Consider the following 21,799-nt stretch of genomic DNA (forward strand, 5'->3'; position numbering starts at 1 on the left):
AGAATCTGACATTTGAGGTCAGTCTCAAAGAAGGAGTAGGGTTTGGAAAAGGGTATATTAAAAGTAAAGAATGAAAAAGAAAAGACACCCTTTTAGATAAAATTACAGCATGAGCAAAGGTGTGGCCCTAGGAAACTACCGAGTCCAGCTGATAGCTTGTTTGCTGCTTCTGTGGCAGTAGAGAGAAAGGGGGGATGAATGCCCCTCAGTCCAGGCTGAGGTTCTTCGGAGTCTAGGCGTGTGAGCTGACCCCCAACTCTCTACGCCATCTCTGCCAAGGGGTTAACTGGCCTCGACACATGCAGCCTTGGAGATGGGGAGCTCACCACCTCTTGAGGTTCCAGCTGTCATCGGGGCATTCTTACCATGGGACCCTGGTGGGAAGACAGGCAAGTGGGGAGAAGTCCACATGAGAGGCACTGAGAAGGTCAGCCTGAAGAATTTCCAGGCAGTTACTTTTTTTAGTCATGACTGAAGCTGTGAGTTTAGGAAAACTCTCCTGGCAGCTGTGCAGCAGGATGTGGAGTGGGGGCAGCCCTTTTGTGGTGATGAGAACCTGAAGTAGCGAGCTGTTTAAGGGAATAGCAAAGAGAGGACATACCCAAAAGGCTTTGGTAGCACGGACAGTGTTTTTGAAAATACCAAACTAACCTGTTCTTATTCCCAGTAACCCCTAATTGTTCCTCGTTGCCCTGCAGCTTTCCATCAGTTGCAACCAGGATCTTTATTATTTCTGGAGAAGGCTGGGCTTCTGGGATCAAACGGAGTTTGTTTTAAGATCCAGAGTGAGACAGTCTGAAAGCAAGCATTTTTGATTTCCAGAAGCAAGGCTTGGTTGAGAGAGGGAAGGAGGGAAATAGCACGGTAACAGGAAAGGATCTGTGCTTCCCTATGAGCCAGCACTGACCACCTAAGCATAGAATTTGCAGCCGACCATGGTGTTGATGCAGGATGTGGCATGAGGACTGTTTTCTTGAGAATAGAAAAGAAGAACTCAGACAGCAGGCAAGAAGTAGAGGAGTTCTGAAGGGATAGGCTCTTCCTCTCCCTTCCAGGAGCCTGTGCATCCAGGGGGAAGCTCAGGTGAGAGAAACCTTGGGGCACTGTCTGCTGGAAAGGGATTGAGCTCTGTACTAGACAGTGCCTGACGCAGAAACCCTCGAATCTGACTGAGAAGAATCACTGGATTGCACTGAGCACACCTGAACAGGATAGGATGGGCAGGCTGCTCCATGCAGACTTGGGGCATGAAAGCAAAGTTAAATTCAGTTGTAGAAAATAAAGTTCTCTTCTTCCAAAGAAGTCATAGTTGACATAAAATCTCACCTTGGCTACACTCTGAAGAGGTGAGGTGTTCCCACCAACTGCCGGAAGGTGAGTAAGGTTTTACCAGCATTTCACACTTGAGAAATTTAGAGAAGGTTTGTGGTTTGCCAGGGTTATTTAGTTGGTGCACTGTGCTAGGAAGGGAATGTGGAGATGCAACTGAATCATAACTTTTGACGGGGGAGAACCACACGGGACGTCAGAAATTATCTAGTCCAACCCTAGAATTTTCCCAGATAAGAGATCTTAAATAAATGGAGTGATCCACTCAAAGCTGTGTATCTGCGTCGGGCGGAGCAGCGCTTTCTGGAGTTTCTTCACTAGTCCGGTGTATGTCTGATCAGCCTGGAGAAATTATTATCTATTCCATGTGACATCCATTTCCTTTCTTAATTATGTGCCGATAGGAGTGAACATTCTGACAGGTTGATTAAGTAATTATCTTACATTCATCTAGAAAGCTTGTGCTTTGGGGATTTAAGTTTTTTCATCGCTAAAATAAGGATGATAGATATCTGATCTCTTAGTAGCATGTCAGGAGGATTTAGAAAACAACTTTGTCTGTCCCCAGTTTCCGGCTCTGTGGAATCAGTGTCAGGTTTTTCATTTCATTTAGTAGGAAGTGGCAGCTCTACCAGGTCACCGAACCCAGAGCAGAGCTCAAGTTCAGGCGTGAACGGGTTGCGTGCAGCACGTTGCTATGGGGAGTGGCAGAGAAGAGCACGGCAGGCTCGGTCTAGCCACACCGGACGCAGTAGCTTCGCAGGTGCCCGATTGCAGTGCAGTGTTTGTGTTGGACAGAACTGCTCCTCTCACTCATTTTGTGTGACTCTTATTTTCCCCCATCCCCTTCTCAGACTGTCTTCGAGGTGAGATGTAAAGTCCTGCAAACTTCGTGGACAGTTGCCTTTTTCTGCTTCGCTAGTGGTTCCACAATTTTTTGGAAGGAATTTTGTATCTGAATTATAGTAAATTTGATGCATTGCCATTATGATTTATAAGTGTAGAGACTGAACAAATCCATGCAAAGTCTATTAGTTATCTATGTTAATGAAGGAAAAGGGGTTCAGTGCATCAGCACCATTTCCGCTTACCATCTTTTCATTCACTCCTGTTCTTCATACTTACACTCTGTAATGGGGAAGGGGGCTTGTGGTGATGGTCAATTAAGTGTTAATCAGAGCCCAAATCCTAAAGTGAAACAAAGCAGAGGGAAACAGGGTCCTCTTCAGGATTCAGCTCCCACCCACTTGCTACCTGTCTTGAGCTGAGACCCAGAGGCCTCATTGCTCACGTGGATATCGTGGGCTTCTCCCTGTCACATACCTTTCCAGCTATCGCTTGCCTTCTTACTCTTCTGTGCAACCAAACTTCTTGAAAAAGTTCCTGTATTAATTGTCTCTATTTCCTTCCTACTCTTTAATCCACTCTCCTGTGTCATTTGTACCCATCAGTCCACTAGACGAGTTTTCCACTGAGTTACCAGTGATCTGCATGTGGTTCAGTTCAGTGGTGTTTTTTTCAGTTCTCAGTTTACCTGATTTCTCAGCAGCATCTGACATTGTTGATATTGTATCCTTCTTAAAAGAATATTGTTAAAATTCTCAAACTGAAAGATTTTATTAAGAGTATAATAACCCCATATACTCTCCGAGTTTAAGAAATAACATTTTAACAACATTAACACTTACTTCCTTATAGAGCTTCCAAAGGCTCTATACCGCTCCCCACTCATACAAGGTAACTACTCTTATGACCTTGGTGTTTGTGGGGTCTTAAGGTATCAATGTATTTATCTTCCTCATCTGAGTTTTGTCAATATCCTCCAGCCAAGGACCATCAGGAACGCAGTATTTGAACACACTGGGTTTATTACTTGTTGCAGCAATTGAGAACACACGCTATGGAGAATCTTGGGGTCTCAGTAAAAGGATGGTAGAGAGAACCTATTCTGTGGATTTGGGTTTTAGTTGGATAATTTGCAAGAGAGTCTGAAGAAGGGAAGATTTACTCCAGAATAGATGTTGTCAGAGAGCAGGAGTAATTCTCTGATTAGGTATCTCAATAAATATTATCTATTGAGAGACTAGAATAAAGATAACATAACTGGTAAAGAAGTAGCCATCAATCATTTTGGCTGAGAAAGGGATGTTAGATATTTTGTGGGTGACACATTGACTTTGTTTTTGTGATTGGACAAAATGATGAAGTAGACTTATTTTGTTTCTTTCATTATGGTCTCAGAGTAACCTTGTCTGAGGCTGGTATTCTTTGAGATGGTTTATGTCTAGTAGGAGAATACATGGCCTTGCTAGGTGTGTCAGGCAGCTTCTGATCATCAGGGGATTGCTTTCTTTCTTTTTTTTTTTTTTTCTTTCTCAGTTCTGAACAAGTTGAGAAATCGAATTCAGGCAGAGGGAGACCAAAGTATCAGCTTGGTTATAAGGTTAATTTGAAGAACATAGTTTGGATATGTGGCGAAAATGGGCTTCCTGATATTGGACCCAGGATAGCAGACTTATCTCCTCAGTCATGGGTACCTCTGGTCGTGCTCAGGCTGACCCACGCAGGGCCTCTCTCTCCCGTTCACAACAGGATGGAGTTGGAGGCCTTTCAGAGTCAGAGTTTCTACAGACTCAGAACCAGATGTGCTTCTTGCTCTGTACTTTCCCTAAGTTGTCTCATCCACTCTCAGGGTTTGATGACCATTTTTTCCCAATGACCCCAATCTGTATCTCCAGGCTAGACTTCCTCTCTCATATGTTATTCTCCATCTCTACCTGGATGTTTCAGAGCACTGCAACTTCACATGACTCAGGCAAAATTCATAATCTCCTCCCTAAATTCAATGTCCCAGGTCTCCATAGCCTGACCCTACAGCTTCACCCCACATTCCAGCCACCCTGATCCACCTGCATGGTCTATATGCACCATGTTGCCTCATGCCTCCAAGCTCTGCCATTTGGTTATTTCTGCCCGGAATGCTCTTTCATTCTTTGTCTGCCTTGCTACACTCTTCTTTCAAGGCCTACCTCAAGTGTCATCTCTCGCAGAAAGCCTTTTTGGAACCCTCTAGGTTGGATTGAATGCTCCTGCTCTATGTTGATCTCTCCTTACCTTTTGCTTCTCTATACAGCAATTAGTTCATTGATTTATCTGTTCATGTGTCTGTCTCCTTCACTATACCTTAAACTCCTTGAGGCCAGGAGCTCATCTTACTCATCTGTACATAGATACATCCATACTTTGATCTTCTGTCTATGTATCTATAGATATATGGGTAGATACCGATCTATCTATATTGATAGATAGAACTAGATGTCTAATACCTTAAACTTGACTTGGCACTTAATGAGTGTTCAGTAAATGTTTGTTAAGCTACTTGTTGTCTGAAGACTTTGTTAACATTTTGTCTAGACCCAGAATGACCAGAGCTTTGGTAATTTTAGTATTGAAAAGAGTAAGCCAAGTATTTTTTAATCTGGTTATATTTTACTTTACTCGAGATATATTCCAGAAAAGTAGTATGTATGTATGTATGTATTTATTTATTTTTAAGTATTTATTTGACAGAGAGAGACAGTGAGAGAGGGAACACAAGCAGGGGGAGTGGGAGAGGGAGAAGCAGGCTTCCCGCTGAGCAGGGAGCCCGATGCGGGGCTCGATCCCAGGACCCCGGGATCATGACCTGAGCCGAAGGCAGATGCTTAACGACTGAGCCACCCAGGCACCCCAGAAAAGTAGTATTTAGATTGAAGTTTGTAAAGTACACATTTTCTTATTAAATTACATGATATTTTCAGCAAATGGTTTACTTTCATTTCTGATTGTATCGTAGATTAGGACTCCTAATAGTTTAAGTAATATCATTATCAGTCAAGTAAGCATTTTTCATTTTATCTGTAATTTTTATCTGTAAATCATAAATTTATCTGTAATTTTAAGTTAAGGGCCATTGCAAAATGGCTGTCCTACCCTTCTATGAAGGGCATGCAAGCGTCTGGGATGGAAACCTTCTCAGTCCCATATCCTTCCACTGGGGCCCTGGGATTTCAGGGGACCCGTGCGTGGGAGGTGGGATTCGACCTCAGGTGGCTTTAGTGGGCCCTGCCAGGAATCCCTCAGCTGACAGCAGAGAGGAGATGCCTCTGTTCCCACCCAGTTGGTACTGACAAATTTCTTAGGTTGTCAACCTGTGGCTCGAGGTGTTCCTGTGACTCAGTTACGCTGTCAGGGCTGGCTGCCGTGCTCCAGGCTGGTGGCAGCTTTCTTCTGAGTCTTTTACTACGGCTTTCTGAGCAAGGCTTTGGTGGCCTCAGCTCATCTTTTAGAGCTGTACCGCACACTGAGCAGTCTCTACCATCTGCCCCTCCTCTCTCAGAGGAGAGGGAAGGCTGAGTGGGGTTGTCCAGGCAGGGCTCTGCAGGGAAGGCCCCTCAGAACACACCTGGTGCTGGGTAAGAGACGAGCACTGGGTGCAAGGGACTCTGCTGAGGGGGAAGGGCAGGGGAAGCAAGGAGCTGGGGGAGAGAGGCAGGTGCCAATGATCTGAGAACAGACTTGATTGAATTGTAATTCCTATGTAACCAAGGATTTATTTTTCCGATTATCACCTCCTAATTTGGTTTTCTCAAGCAATATTCCTTTGAAATGTCTGCAGGTTCTTAGCGCCAGTCATAATGAAGATAAAAGCAGTAAGGATACCACCCATTGTGAGTATTTCTGTTTGTACTCTGCAAAGCAGTTTCACATTTGTTTAAAGAAAATTGACATTATTTTTCATCACCTTTGCAATGAGGATTGTGTGCCCTGGAAGAAGACTTCTGCCCTGGCAAATAAATTGGACAAAGAACACAAAAGTTCCATGCTGAGGGACATGCTTGCTTTTCCGAATTGAGTCTGATGATGTGGTCAGTCTGTGTTCTACACTATTGGTGGATTTCCGTGGTCACTTCTCATCACTTCTCAGAGCTGGCGTGCCACTTTACACGTGTCTGCAGTGGAGACCGTGTCCGTGTTTTCTCTTCTGCTTCTTTTGTCTGATACCTTTTTTTTTTTTAAAGATTTTATTTATTTATTTGATGAGACAGCGAGAGCGCACAAGCAGGGGGAGCAGCAGAGGGAGAGGGAGAAGCAGACTCCCCACTGAGCCGGGGCTCGATCCCAGAACTCTAGGATCGTGACCTGAGCTGGAGGCAGATGCTTAACCGACTGAGCCACCGAGGTGCCCCTTTCTGTCTGATTCTTAAGCTGAGGCTGTAGAACGTATGACAAAGGTACCCTTCGTTGTGTTGTATCATGGAGCCAGCAGATGGAAATAAATATCTGCCAGGCATCAGCAAGCAACAGTGCTAGTCCATGGTAGCTGAGGAAAGTCCTTAAAAGTCTTACCTCATTATAGGCTTTTAATAGAGATAAAGCAATGTTCATTAAAAGCTGAACCCTCCTTAGACTCACTATTCCACAGAATAATTGCACTTATATCAATCTCGAGACCCATTAGCTTGGTGCCAAGAAAAAAATTCCAACTCTGCTTTCTAGATAGAAGGAGCTATATAAAAAAAATAAATAAATAAACAAGGATGAATACACAATGCCCACTGCATTTCTTTTCACCTTGCCCCAGGGCATATGAAAAAGGGTTGAACACTAAGAAACACAATCAGACCAAAACTCTCCCCAGTGTCCCCATTTCTACCCAATAAATAATACCTTGAAAAGTTCATCTGAAAGTTCTCTGGTCCTTCCAACCAGAGCAGTCGTTCTCTGCTCTGAACTACAGCAGCATTTTGTTTCTATTACTAATGATTGATCGCAGTCCCCTAGTATCCCTCCCAGGGGACCATTACCCTTGTGAGGACAGTTGACTCTCCTCTTTAGCCCCTACCATAGTTGACATGGTCCTTTTCACACAGTAAACATTCTATACATACTTGATGAATGAGTGGATAAAATTCATAATAATTGGCACATCAGTGCAGAATTTCAGAAAAATTATTTTCTGTGTTCATGATATAATGGAGTGTTTGCTTCTTACGAGAGTCCCATATCCCTTTCTGGTAAAGCAGGGTGGGTGTGGACTGAGCGTGTGGTGTGTTCAGAGCTGCGGCTCATCTCCCCTAGGCGCCTAATGCATTGTAGGTCACTGTAGCCTGGGACAAACTGTGTATGTTTTGCTCCTTTGACATTATGTAGTGCAGTTGTAGAAATTGTAGCAACTGTTGCGGATTCACGTAAGTCATCAAAAGGATAATATTCCAATTTATCTTTCAGGAAAGAGGTATTTTATGCCTGTTGCCCATCTTGGGCAGCTTTGAACTGAGGGCTGTTATGTATCAGGATAATGATGTACAGTCAGAAGAGGGAACCCGGGGACTCTTCTCACCAGAGACGTTGTGAAGCCTTATTTTGGGAAGCAGCTTTCATTGTTGTTTGAAGTTTTCTTTTGAACCCCAGGAATATCTCTAGTACCAGCAGGTGAAATCAGAACACTAGTGTATTGTCTCATATCATTTGGAGCTACCGGAAAACGGCATTTCAAAAGTATCCTAGGAAGTTCTGAGATTTCTCCCAAACAGTCCCTTTAATAGTGACTCAGCAGGTCTGACAGCTGAGTTGTGCCCAGGGTCTGGGCAGTCAGTTCTCTGGTCAGTAAAGTTTGCTTGCAGCTTGCGCTCATGTCCATAGCTCTGAACTATATCATCTTGAGGCTCAAAGGACGTTGAAGAAGCTCAAGAAAACCGCCCCTGTGCGCTTCCACTCTGCCCAGAGACTGAGCTAAGCCTTTCAATGCGATTGCCTTTTAAAACTCCCTCTGTACCACTTGGTGTAAATGGCAGTTTGGGGAGAACTTTTCAGATTCATTACAGATTTCTTTTTCTTTTCCTTTCCTTTCTTTCTTTCATTTTTTTTTTTTTTTTTTTTTTTAAACTGGGCTTTACGGGGACGATAGGGATGTGAGAGAATTACTTTGATTTGAACTTTTGGGAGTGTCGTTCAGAGGCAAGAGACCGGGAGTGTGGAGCCCGTAAATGTGTATAAACTTCAGCTGTTCCTCCTTGGTTGACTTTTCTGAGCCGTGAAATGGCATCAGTGTCAGGCTTGTATGTGGGGGCTTGGGCCTCACTTTGGCTCGCATGTGAGCTTTGTGCCCGGTGCTTCACATGCACGATCTTGTTTCCTCTCAGAAGGACCCGAGGCCCTCTCTGTGCTCCTGTGCTTGGGAAACTAAGGCTGAGGGAAGCCAAGCAACTGTAGGACTGAATAGTCTGCACCCTAGAACCTGTCCTCTCAGCCACTGAGCTGTACTGATAGGATAGAAGGGGACATGAGGTGGTGCTTCGAGAGTTAAAACAAATAGAAATGTGAAGTCTTATCGAGGTGCAGGAATTGGCAGAGCAGGCCCTTGCCCGTGCAGATAATTCAAAGAATGCGGGTGGGGGCCTCCTAATAGAGGCCTCCCCCTCTACCTGACATTCCATGGGTTGTGCGACGTCCACACGTCCAAAACCAAGCTTGTCTTTCTGCTAAATCTCTTGTGTGTTGGCTTTTTCAGTGGTAGCCCCATCGTATGAGTCACACAAGCTAAATCCTAGGCCTTGTTCTTGGCGGACACTTTCTTTCTCCCTCTTGTCTGATTGGCATCCACATCTTGGAGGTGGTACCCAAGAAAACCTTCTTGAATCCACCCTCCCCCCATATTTCGTGCTGCTGCTTCCACGTGCCTTCGTTGGAATACCGAGGTGGTGGGTGGCTTCTTACCTGGCCTCTCTCTAACGGTGGTCTTTCCGTCTCCAGCCAGGCTCAGCCCTGCCCATTTGCTAGGATTCAGTTCTGATCATGTGCCTCTCTTATCTAAAAACTTAAATGGCTGATCATCACCTGTAGAATAAAGTTTAAATCTCCTGTCATGATATAAGGGCTGGTTGTAGTCTGTGCAGGCTGCTATTTTAAAGTACCATCGACTAGTGGTGTAACTAACAAACACTGATTCCTCACAGTTCCAGAAGCCAGAAGTGCGAGATCAGGATATCAGCGTGGTCAGGTTCTGGTGAGAGCTCTCTTCTACCCCTGGCTCTTTGCTATAAACCCTTTCCGAGCTCCTCTCCTGCCTCCTTACCGTCCAGCACTGTGCATCGTGCATTCCCACATCAGCCTTCTTTCTGCTCTTCCCCGTTACTATGAACACTCCTCCGTTGAGCATGTAGCAAGCTATAGAGAAGCCTTGTAGCATAGTGATCAAGAGCACAGACGACGGAGACATGCTGCCTGGATGAAAAGTCCAGTTCTGTTGTTTCATTGCCAGATGACTCAGGCAAATGACTGACCTCTGCCTAAATGTCCTTATCTGCAAAATGGGTATGATATTAATAGAACCTGCATCATAGGAGACATCAGAGAAGCTGGAGGAAGATGCAGATAGAGTGGGATCATAGAAAGGCAAAAGTTTACAGAAAGAGGCTGGACTATGTTAAGAGTGACACAGAGAACATGTTCGTGAATGTTACATAGTATTAAACTGTATGACAAACTTGGATTAAGTAAGTACTCTGTGCTATTTAGCTTATGTAGAAATAGGACAGTGTCTCTGGTGGATAAATTTCTTGATAGGAGCAATGTCTGGAAATACTTATAGCAAGTACCTTAATAATCAGTTAACCCTCTAGCAGGGACAGTTGACTACAGGATAGGCTTGGGAGGGGTATTGGGAGTGGGCGCTGAAGAAGGGGTAGGGAAACCTGGAAGAGGTGCTCATGGGCGCAGTGGGCCGGAACAGAATCTCCTTGCAGTCAGTGCGAGGTTTTATTTTTGTGAAAAATAATAATACGTCTTACATTTATGTAATATTGGACATCTTCCTGTTAATTTTTTCTCTATTACTGGTTCTATTTCCAGATCGAGAGAGATGGCATAAAGAGAGAAGGCTTTGCTGATCTAGCTTCGTGGGGTTTCTAAAATAATTCTGCACAATACGTGCTTTCTCTAGTCCTGTTATATAATAACCACTTACTAAAAGAAAGCCCCTCATTTGTGTGCTGCTGTCTTCCCTGTAGGTGGGGAGGAAAGAGGAGAACTGAAAGGTGGTAGGCTGTTTATTTCATCTTGACTGAAAGTAGCAGTTATCTTCTTAACCCTTCTTACCCCAAACATGCCAGCAGAACATGTCAAATAACTCTTGAGAGTGGCTGTCAGCACCGCTTTGATGCAGGATGTTTCCAGTGATGGTTCCTTCCAGCGTCTGATGGGGGCGGAGAGCGGCAGTGCTCACGCCCTTCTTTCATGAGACGGGAGGCCACCGAGACTCACGCACAGCATCTTGCTGACTGATGCCCAGGCCCGGGGAGGAGGGGGAAGAAAGACAGCCCTGGGAGAAGGCAGCACACTCTAGTCATGAGAAGACTACATATGCCAGAGAGAACAGGCTCCTCGGTCATCGCTTTTTGCACACTCAAGCAGGGAGTCCCACCTTAGGGAAGCCCAAGATGCAGAAGGGGGACAGAGGTCCCCCAACTCTGACCTTCAGATCAGAGTGCCATTTTGCACTTCGAGAGACTGGTATCTATGGACTGCTCCTCTTTGGAGGCCTGTTTTGTCCTGTTTCTAGGGCTTTCCCCACCGTGTGTATTCTCAGCTTCTGGCTCTTTCTCTTTGGCCCTGTTTGTGGGCATTGCCTCCCATTGCTGGTTTTCTCTAATTCCACACGTTGCATAGCTCTGTCTATGCCTGGCAGCATCAGGCTGATGGAAGTAGGTGACTGTGGTGGTTTTTGGGGATGTGGAGGCCCGCTAGCTGCGTGGAAAGGTCACTGGCCTCCCCAAATCCCAGTTTCCTCATCTCAGAGAACAGGGATCAATGACTCACATTCGTTTAGGTAAGACAGCAAGTAATGCATGAGGCCTAGTGATTCTCCGGCGGTCCTCAGTGGCGCCCCCTCCCTTCCCAGGGCTGCCTGAACAGACGACCCAGGTGAACACTTTTATCTTACCTGGGAGCTCTGTGTCTATAAATGTTTTAAAGCCATTGGGCAGTACATGGTAGAGGCATTTGTTAAACATTTTTAAAAAGATTTTATTTATTTGTGAGTGAGGGGAGGGGCAAAAGGGGGAGGGGCAAAAGGGGGAGGGGGAGAGAGAATCTTAAGCAGGCTCCACCCTCAGCGTGGAACTCCACACGGGGCTTGATCCCACGATTCTGAGATCATGACCTGAGCCAAAACCAAGGGTCGGGTGCTTAACCGACTGCGCCACGCAGGTGCCCCATTAAACCTTATTTCTCATCCTCTTCTTCCTTCTCCTGTCTGCTAATAGGGGGCATGGATCATGTTATCAGAAAGGAGAGAAGTCCACTTTCCCTCTCTGTGCTGCCCTCATTCTAACTCACGTGTGGCTCATCTCATCCTGGAGCCTCCTCAGCCTCCGTGGCATCGTGTGCCGTGATTCACGCCTCTGACCTCACCTCGGAGCTGATAGCTACCACTCAGCAACTCTGGCATCTGCTCAGGGCTCTGTGCTTATGACTGAGCTAGAAGGTACTTGGCTGTGAGCATTGCTCACTCTTAATTAGTCCCCTCCTTGTTAATTAACAGTGTGCGTTTCCCTGGAAGCTGTGCTGTGTGACCTTGGGAATGTGGTCTCTGGCGGGGGGAGGGGTGCCTTTGCCTGAATCTGCACGGATGCCGGGGCTGACTTTGGCCTACACATGAGGGTATTCGTTGACACACGGTGAATGGCCATTGCCTGGGCATCTCCTTTTGCCATGCTTTGGAGGAAAGAAGTGAGAAATCAGTGTTTGGCAGGAAAGAGTTCCGTAGTGATTCCAGCCAGCATCTTAACCATCAGAGAGATGTTCTCTTTTGCTCCTTTCAAAGAAGAACATCTCTCAGTTGATTAAAAATTCGACTTAACTAGGGTGCTTTTTGGTGGAGCTGTCTTCAACCCGATAGGTGGGTATAAGCTCTTGGCGTCTGCTCAGAAGCACTGGCTGTCGTGTTGCCGACGTCTTTCCCGGCCCCAGCCGCGGGGCCACGGCAACGCTCCCACTGGCCATGGCTGGGACTGGCATTATTTCTAGGGGTAGTGTGAGTTTGCGGAGCTGGTAAGCGTTGTGGAAATGCAAAACCCAGCTAAATGGGGAGGTAAAAAATTGCACAGAAACAGTGTTTACTGTTTACTGCACATCTGAGGGGCTGGACAAGCTCATAAATAGGAAGGTTCATTTTGAGTTCAGAAGCAAGACAAATCAGACATGATGGTTGCAGAATGAGGAATGGGTCTCAGCAAGCAGTCCAGGATCATTGAGGGTGCTGAACAGGATAGCCCAGTGGGTAAGAGCAGGGTGTTAGCATCAGACGAAGCTGGGTTTGAAACCAGGCTTGGCTGCTTGCCCCTGTGCACCTTGGGCAAATGACTTCACTGCTCTAAGCCTCGGTTTCCTTGTGTTTAATGGGGGATAATAAGACTTAGCTCATAAGATTGTTTTGAGGATTAAATGAGATAATGTTTATAAAGTGCTTAGTGTGATGTCTGGCCCGAAGTAAATGCTCAGTAAGTGGTTGTAATTATGAGCAATGAGTTCTGGAAGCCTGGTTTCACGGGGTTCTCATTTGGTGGGGCTGGGCGGCTCCACCAGCCGCAGAGAGCCCCGCAGGACTGAGGGGGAGACGGAGACTAGGCAGGTCTGTCTGCAGTGTTTTGGCAGCAGACTCAGCCCTTCATATGTGCCGGAGACACTTTCCTGCTGGGAAAAGTTTCCTTATTAGACTTACTCTAAGTCCCTTGAGTAATGCCTTCTTGTGCCAGGACGCTTCTCTCTTTTCCCTCTGTAGGCTCCACGACTGCCCCCTGTGCTGGCTGATCCCCTAGGACCCTTCTTGAAACAAGGTTGGAGGTAGTGAGGGAGGGCGAGGGTGGGGGGAGAACACTAAATCTCTGCATATTAAGGAAGCCCCCCTCTATCAGTTCTTCCCTTTGAAGTTTCACCAGCAAATTAAAAACCAAAATTAAAACAAGAGAGAATAGCAGAAACAGTTTAGACCTGTTTCCTGACTTTTTGGCTTGTGTGGTTGTGATTAATCTCTGTATCTTTACTTTCTGACAAGCAGACCCCAATTTCTTCTACCACATTTCTTTTTTCCTGCTTTGAGGTAGGGAAAAGGGAATCGGAATGATTCTTTCAGGAGACCAGTGTGGAGTTGGGGGGATGGAAAGGTACCTCTCATCTAAGAAGTATTCAACCAACAGGTAGTCAGCCCTGTTCCTTTGGGCTGCTCTGTGCTGGTCCCTGGAGAATATGCTCTCAGAGCCAGGTTATAGGGAGGACCTCACAGAACAGACCAGCTGAGTCTGAGTCCTCTAGGAAGGGAGGGGAGTGCGTTCCTGGCAGCGGTCTGGGGACGTGGCCTGGCGGCAGGTGTTGGACACCCTGGGACTGAGTCAGTGTGGTCCAGAGGCACGCAGGTCACTCTGAGTAGGGGACAGCAAGGCAGGCGCCCTGGGCTGTGGAATTCGCTGTTGACTGGGGGCCATGGAAACGAAGCACAGTCAGGAGGTCAGTAACCCCCTGAAGCAAAGGTCCCTGGGGGTGCCCAGGAAGGTTCATCAGAGTGAGAAAACAAACAAACAAAAAATGTTCTCCTGCATTATTTTAAGAGTGCTGTTTTGTGAATACATAATACAACAATGCTGTAAAACGTGTATGTAACTTATAAGTGAGTAAATTTACATACTTCTCTATCATCTATATGTCAAAAGTTACTTATCACCTGGAATGTGCTATCATGTTTGATAAGTTTGGAGACGGCTGACCGTGAGGCCCAAGGTCGGGGGAGGAAAGCAGCAAAACTGCTGACATGATGAGGCCACAGCCCGCGTAGCCCCCTCTCTGTGTGAGGGCAGAGCCTTGGGCCCAGGCCAGGGGGCTGGTATCAGGGCTGGATGAGGTCAGGGAGGAATACTTCAGACTCCTCATGGCCCGTTCGACTCCACTCTGGGTGTTTGACTGTCGACTTCGCTTGGAAGCCCACGGGATCTGGGACTCGGCTGCAGCACCTCTTCATTTTTAGGTGGTGATACTGCTCCGCTTCCCTCCTTGCTTCAGCTCTTCATTCTCTGTCAGGAACATACCCGAGGATAAAGCATTTGGCACTAGAGAAGATGCTGACTAAAGACTCACGGGGAAAAAGAAACCTGCGTTCCAGAAAGCGCTGTGACACCTGGGAACCCCAGCTCTAACGCTTCCAGGTGGATGTGGTTTAGGGAGATTATGAGCTCTTATGCTCATTTTCGGGCCGTTTTCACTTCTTTGCAAGTGCCTCAACCCTAAACGAACTGTGCACAAGAGGCAGATGATTGTGGACTCAACAAAGCAGTTGCAGGAGTTGGCTGTATATACTCATTTCCTTTAAGAGAAGGCAGATGGAAAAACCTTGGGAAAATCCGTAAACAGAATGCACTGGGAGTAGGCACTGTGAGCTTCAGGGTTTTTCAGCTCTCATGATGGCTTTTTATCTGTTTTCTGTTGAATTTTGAAGAAATGCACTCCACTTCTGCCCTATGTGATCGGCCACTCATCTCAAACCCCCAGGACAGTGTGGGAGGCAAACACACGGCGGGATGAAAGCCCACAGGAGACAATGTTGAGGGTCAGATTGGAAGCTCCTTGCATGGGAGAGTCAGTCCAAGGTGGATGGATGGAATTCTAAAGGAAGCCACGTGTTTGAGTGAAGTTTACAGTGTTACATGCATTTACATTACATATACATTTTTGAGAGCATTTGGAAGCTCTTTGAATAAGAATTCTTGCATGATGCCTTTTCCACACACGTCCAGGATGCTGTATTTATCCAAGAGATAGAACCTCCATTTATGTTCTGTTAGTACAGCTAATCCTTTGACTGAAGGTTAGCCTGTGGCCTTGGCATCAAAGAGCTGACTTTACGGGCCAGAGTGGAGTAGACTCGCATGGCCGTGCCGGGGCTTTGGCCTCCCCCTCCCTGGCCCAGGAGACCCTGCCTGTTTTCTTCCCCCGTCAGCCCTCTTGGCTGTGCCTGCACACAGGGTGGAGATGTCTTGTAGAATTTACTGCCGCCCCTTGAATGGTTTCCTCTTTCGCTCACAAGGCCTGTCATCGTAGTGTGTGGAACTGCCTGACCTGGTCTCACTGTGAAGCCACTGTCCTTTCTGCCTGCTGCTGACCCTGACAGCATTGCATCCATGGGTGTCCTGTAATCCTTGGTGACTTATGAGCATCTTGTGGCCGTTAATAGACACATCTTGGCAGGCTCTCGTCATAGCACACAGCTCTCATGACCCAAATGTTCCCTGGGATCTGTAGAGTGAAGTGCCCACGCCCATCCTTCCACTTCTTAGGATAGGTACTTCTGTCCTCGTCATAGAATTTCTAACCTCCACTGTCCCCATTTGGGGTAAAATGCTGGACTCTGAACCAGACTTAGGCTTGGCTTGGTTTTACCCTCTAAGAGCATCCACTCACAGATGAAATGATGCCCAGAGCCACTTGTCTATCTTATCTTAACTGTTGTTGATTTCTACCATTTATTTTAAGCTTTTGTCATTTTAAAATGTATTTATTTATATGTCTCAACACCCCTGTCTTCCACGTACGTTTGGTAAGCATTAACACTTTATATCTGTTTTAATGGTGTTTGCCTATAGGAGGCTTATATTATAGTCATTTGAACTATAAGCTTATAAATGTGCGGATACTGGAATTTGTGCTTGGTTCATCTTCTCCTGTAATTTCTTACAGGAGTACATTCAACATCGTGGGTGCTTAATAACTATTTGTTTTAAGTGTGGTAACAGTATCCTAGATGGAGTAGACTGTGATTCTGACTCACTGTTGGGTCACTGCTTGGTCATTTGGAGAGCTGGGTGATGTTCTGGATGCTTTCTGCTCCCAGCAGGATGTCAGAGCTGTCAGACAACTTGCACCTAGAGTCTGAGAAACCCATCCATTGCTGGACCCCTTGGCAGAGGCCCACTGTGTCTTTCAGATTCTCTACCTTACGTGTTCAGAAAGTGCTGTAGATTCCTTAAACAATCCCCTACCTAGAGACCCTAGGGAAAATGTTCTTAGGGTTATCCTGGCCCATGGATGATGGAACACCAGTCTGCACTGAGAATGCTTTTCCATTCTGAGAGTTTGGAGGCTAACCTTGCTTTATGTGGGCTCAGACTTGGGTGGATGCTAGAAAGCATTGCTCTTCAACATTGTCTTGCCTTGATAGTAGACTGTGAAGAAGCCTATACCCTGTGGTTTTTGTTGCCCAGAGATTGCAAGAATGGTAGCAGAACCATTGTGCTTTGGATAGTCCCTCCATTCTAATCAATAAACCCAGTGTTTGGGACAAGATGTGTCACAGAGCCATCCTTGGGAGTTGGCCAAGGACAGGAAAGTATTGAGGAAAGCAATTAGTAAGGATGGACATTTAGAAATATAAGTGGCAAGAGGAGCGCCTGGTTGGCTCAGTTGGTAGAGCATGTGACTCTTGATGTTGGGGTGTGAGTTCAAGCCCCATGTTGGGTATAGAGATTACTTAAGAGAATAAAAATCTTTAAAAAAATTTTTAAAAATTAAATTGTAAGTGGCAAGAAATCTGATGAACACAAGGATTTTCTATTAAAAAATAGGAATATGCATCTCTCTTCTCCCAAAGGTTCTAAAATTGGTTATTGACAGGGCTCCAGCTTGCTCTCCACTCCTTCCCTGTTCCCAACCACCCCCAAAGACTGAACTAGTCTAAAATCTGGGTGCCTTTTCTAAGTTTTTTAAAATAGTAGCACTGTGCTGCTGTGACCACATAAAGCTGTATTTTCACTGTCACCTCCAGCTTGTAGTAGTCTTTGGTAATTACATGGTGCTTTCCATCTGTAAGTCTGTAAACACATGGTAAATGTTAACTCTTACTTCTCCCAGCACTTCTGCGGATATAGGGAGAGATTGCACGGTGTCTTTTAGCCCTGCGTTTGGTCTGGTTTCCCTATAGGTTTCGCTCGATGTTTGGTCTGGTTACATCTCATTGAGGTGTTCTTTCCTGACTGGTGAAGTAACATGTGCTCTTTTTTTTTTTAAATTTTATTTTATTATGTTATGTTAATCACCATATATTACATCATTAGTTTTTGATATAGTGTTCCATGATTCATTGTTTGTGTATAACATCCAGTGCTCCATGCTCCATCCAGTGCAGTACATGCCCTCTTTAATACCCATCACTGGGTTAACCCATCCCCCCACCCCCACCCCTCTAGAACCCTCAGTTTGTTTCTCAGAGTCCATAGTCTCTCATGGTTCGTCTCCCCCTCCGATTTCCCCCCCTTCATTTTTCCCTTCCTACTATGTTCATTTTTAACATATAATGTATTATTTGTTTCAGAGGTACAGGTCTGTCATTCAACAGTCTTATACAATTCACAGCGCTCGCCATAGCACATACCCTCCCCAGGGTCCACCACCCAGCCACCCCATCCCTCCCACCCTCACCACTCCAGCAACCCTCAGTTTGTTTCCTGAGATTAAGAATTCCTCGTATCAGTGAGATCATATGATACATGTCTTTCTCTGATTGACTTATTTCGCTTAGCATAATACCGTCTAGTTCCATCCACGTCATTGCAAATGGCAAGATTTCGGGGGTTTTTTGATGGCTGCATAACATTCCATTGTATATATATACCACATTTTCTTTATCCATTCATCTGTCGATGGACATCTTAACTCTTTCCATAGTTTGGCTATTGTGGACATGTGCTTTAAGAATGATGTTCTATGCTGCCAAATGAAAACCCTAAAGTCTCCGTAGAAGCAAGAAGCCAAAAGATAGGCCGCCTGACTTTAGGAAGCACATACTCCTAGCCTCCACAGTTTAGCCAGTTATGGTTTTGCTTACAGATTAGATTGCTAGAATAGTTAGAAAACATTCTGTCTGTTAAAGAATGTAGAACTTTGTTTCTGATGCATATTATCTGCTGCTGACTTTTCAAAGGAGAAATCCATCACTGCTTCTTTGGCTATAATTTTTATGGCTTTTTCTTATTTCTTGTAAAGAGTCATTTCTTCCTAAGATCTGTTTTTTTTTCTCCTTTTACATCCCGAAGAATGGAATATCAAGTAACTTTGAAATTTATACTAGTGAATGGCAAAAGCTGGGCTAGATGTTGAAGAGACTTATGGAACAGAACAAAATCATTACTGTACAGTTCTAAATTTTTTTAGCCATCCATAGCTTTAATATATTGCTTCATTAAACAACATGATTTCAATTTATTATGCAAATATAACAATTATTCCAAATATAACAATTAGATTGCACCCTTTGTTTCTGTGGCACAGTAAGTAATGTTGAATGTTCCATTTTTGTTTTTTGATTTGCTTATTTTGCCTTTAATGACAACCCATTTAAAGTAAAAGTCTTTAAAATGGTAGAATAACGTGATAACATGTTTTCACTGGTAATTTAATACTTGGATATAATGAGTTCATCTGAGAGATTTCATTAAAAACAGCAAGGTGCCTGAATACCAAAGCTGAGATGTTTTTAATCACAGAATTATAGTAATTATACAAATCCCAAGATTTTCATCAGACAGAACAGGCTTCCAGAGCTAAACATGCACTTTAAACTTAGTGCTAATAACTGTGTATTGTTCTAAATTATAGCAGAGAGACTCCTTGGGCCAAGGGGAATATTGGAATTGAATTTTTAAGGAAAATTGAGAAATAAACTATTTTGGTAATATAATGGTATCTGTAAGAGCTACATCACCAGGGTAATAGAAGAGGATCTTTCTCTGTGCGCATTAGACATAGCAGGTGCATATCAGATAAAGTCAATGAGCCCATTATGGTTGATTATATTTTCAGCATAGAGAGAATGCTAGAAGGAGCACCTCTTTCTTCTCCTAGAGGTCCTGAAGTTGCTAATTGACAGCAGTCCTCTTCCAGTCAGTAAATGGGACAGACCACCAGTAAATGAGATGATCATTGACCCAGAATCTGGATTTTCTGGGTTGGATGAAGACTCTGTAAAGAATAATTTAGTTATTGTGGGAATTATTTAAAATGTCAGATTTTTATAAAATGGTCAGGACATGGTATCCTCAGGGAGCTTGCTTTTAAGAGAAGTTATATAAACAAAGATGCAGCTAGGAAGATTTTATAAAAAATCTCCCTAAGCAAGAAATTTTATTCGCTTTATTTTCCATTTATTGTTATTTCTTTCTGTTTTCTGGCTCAGAAGGGTAGAGGGGAGACAAGGAAAGGGGATTGAGGGGGAAGGGAGAATACTGAAGGAGTGTTCTCTGAGGTGTCCGTAATGGGTGGAGGAGGAAGGAGGGGAGCGTGGGGCAAGGGAAGGAGGCAGGTTAGGTTGGCTTCTCTGGTGTTACAAGGGGTTTGGAGTTGAGGTGCCGAGCACGGATTTGAATGAAAGGCTCTGAGATCTGTCCGGGTATTCCTGATGATCAGTCAGGACACAAAACTCCTTCTAGAGGCTGGAGCAGAGACGTGCCTGGGCTTTGAGTCCTGACAAGACAAGTATTTCTGGTCTCTGTTCTCCCAGCCCCATCCCTTTCTGTGGTAAACTCATCATCCCCGGTCTGCAAGCAGAGTTGGAGAGTTAGCTGCAGCAACTGTCCCAGGACTCTGTCTTATTATGTTATCATCCACATTTACTATTTACATATTTGAAGCTCCAGAGGCTTCCCCCACTTCTCATCAGAAATTTGAAGACCTGGGGTGCCTGGATGGCTCAGCTTGTTAAGCGACTGCCTTCGGCTCAGGTCATGATCCTGGAGTCCGTGGATCGAGTCCCGCATTGGGCTCCCTGCTCAGCAGGGAGTCTGCTTTGCCCTCTGACCCTCCCCCCTCTCATGTGCTCGCTCTCTCTCAAATAAATAAATAAAATCTTAAAAAAAAAAAAAGAAATTTGAAGACCAGTCTGAGTCAGCTCTCAGCCCTGCCCTGAGTGAGTGCACACAGGTGAGTGCAGGTAGGCCTCACCTTCCACATCTACCACTGCTGGGCAGGCCCTGGCTGGAGAAGTCCCTTCCCACAGCTTCAGTTTCATTAAAGTTTTGCTTTTTCCCTTCTAACCATCTATACCATCTAACCATAATATGTGCCCTTGTGGAAAAATTTATAAGATAGAGAAAAGTGTAGAGAAGCAGGAAAATCACCATTAAAATTCACATTTTGCTGTATTTCTTTTGAATCTTTTTCCTGCATCCTTTTTATTTTCTGAGCACGGCTGTGCACATGCGTATTGGTATTCTGATTTAGAAACATGTAATTGTATTTAATCCCCTGTCATAAGCATTTTCTGTAAGCCTCATGGGACGCCTATTGAATATTGGTTGCCACGGTCAACGTAAGGGTATTATCGTCTCGATTAAGTGGTATTGCTGTTTGATCTCTTCCCAGGTCCTTGCTTGTGGTCTGCTGCACATCTGGAGGCTATGATGAGAATGAATGTGAATGCTTGGAAGTTTCACCGAACTGGTTGCTCCTGCCTAGATCATCCTTTCCAAGTAGGAAAACTGCTCCACGTGGTGGTCGACTTCAAGGGACCAGAGCCATTGTAGAAAGAAATGGATGAAAGCAGCCTGGGGGGCCCCAGACACGTGCTCCTTGCGGTCTAGTCCAGGGAAGCCCTGCCGTGGGGCCCTGGCCTTCTGGAATGTGGCCGGGTGTGGACGCATGGCTGACTGCTGAGTGAGGATGCTCCGCCGGGGGCTGCTTGCGTGGGTCTCCCGGGTGGTGGTTTTGCTCGTGTTCCTCTGCTGCGCCATCTCTGTCCTCTACATGTTGGCCTGCACTCCAAAAGGTGACGAGGAGCAGCTGGGGCTGCCCAGGGCCAGCGGCCCTACGGGGAAGGAGGGCTTCCAGGCGGCGCTGCAGGAGTGGGAGGAGCAGCACCGCGACTACATAGGCAGCCTCAAGAGGCAGATCGCGCAGCTCAAGCAGGAGCTGCAGGAGAGGAGCGAGCGGCTCAAGGCCGCGCAGTATCACCCCAGCGACGCTGCGGGCCTGGGGCTGGAGCAGGGGCCCCCGGAGAAAACCCAGGCGGACCTGCTGGCCTTCCTGCGCTCCCAGGTGGACAAGGCAGAGGTGCACGCTGGCGTCAAGCTGGCCACGGAGTACGCCGCCGTGCCTTTCGATAGTTTCACGCTGCAGAAGGTGTACCAGCTGGAGACCGGCCTGACTCGCCACCCCGAAGAGAAACCCGTGAGGAAGGACAAGCGGGATGAGTTGGTAGAAGCTGTCGAGTCGGCCTTGGAGACCCTGAACAGCCCTGTGGAGGGCAGCCCAAATCAGCGCCAGTACTCGGCCTCGGATTTCATAGAAGGTTGGCAAGTTTGTGAATTGGGGTGGAAGGCGGAAGGAAGGGCAGCTGGGTCCAGGCACCCAGGCAGGTCACAGTTGCAACAGGCTGGCAGCTGGCTTTGGGCATGGC

At 45.8% G+C, this 21,799-nt stretch overlaps 1 protein-coding gene across 6 annotated transcripts in view; it reads left to right on the forward strand.

Annotated features, from left to right (window-relative positions):
- CSGALNACT1 (chondroitin sulfate N-acetylgalactosaminyltransferase 1) overlaps positions 1–21,799 on the forward strand; it is a 339,564-nt gene that overhangs the window by 217,726 nt on the left and 100,039 nt on the right. For 5 of the 6 annotated variants that reach the window (XM_028124037.2, XM_028124036.2, XM_028124042.2 and 2 more), the window contains one exon: positions 20,767–21,691. In XM_028124037.2, the coding sequence (XP_027979838.1) occupies positions 21,064–21,691 (628 nt within the window). In that variant the 5' untranslated portion in view covers positions 20,767–21,063. Of the gene's footprint in view, positions 1–11,633; positions 11,855–20,766; positions 21,692–21,799 lie in introns of all 6 variants that reach the window. The other variant, XM_028124040.2, reaches the window with a different exon arrangement.

The sequence above is a fragment of the Eumetopias jubatus genome, unplaced genomic scaffold (genome assembly GCF_037043125.1).
Source record: "Eumetopias jubatus isolate StellerSeaLion01/CBP00866 unplaced genomic scaffold, mEumJub1_p1.0 scaffold_2, whole genome shotgun sequence".
Taxonomy (NCBI): domain Eukaryota; kingdom Metazoa; phylum Chordata; class Mammalia; order Carnivora; family Otariidae; genus Eumetopias; species Eumetopias jubatus.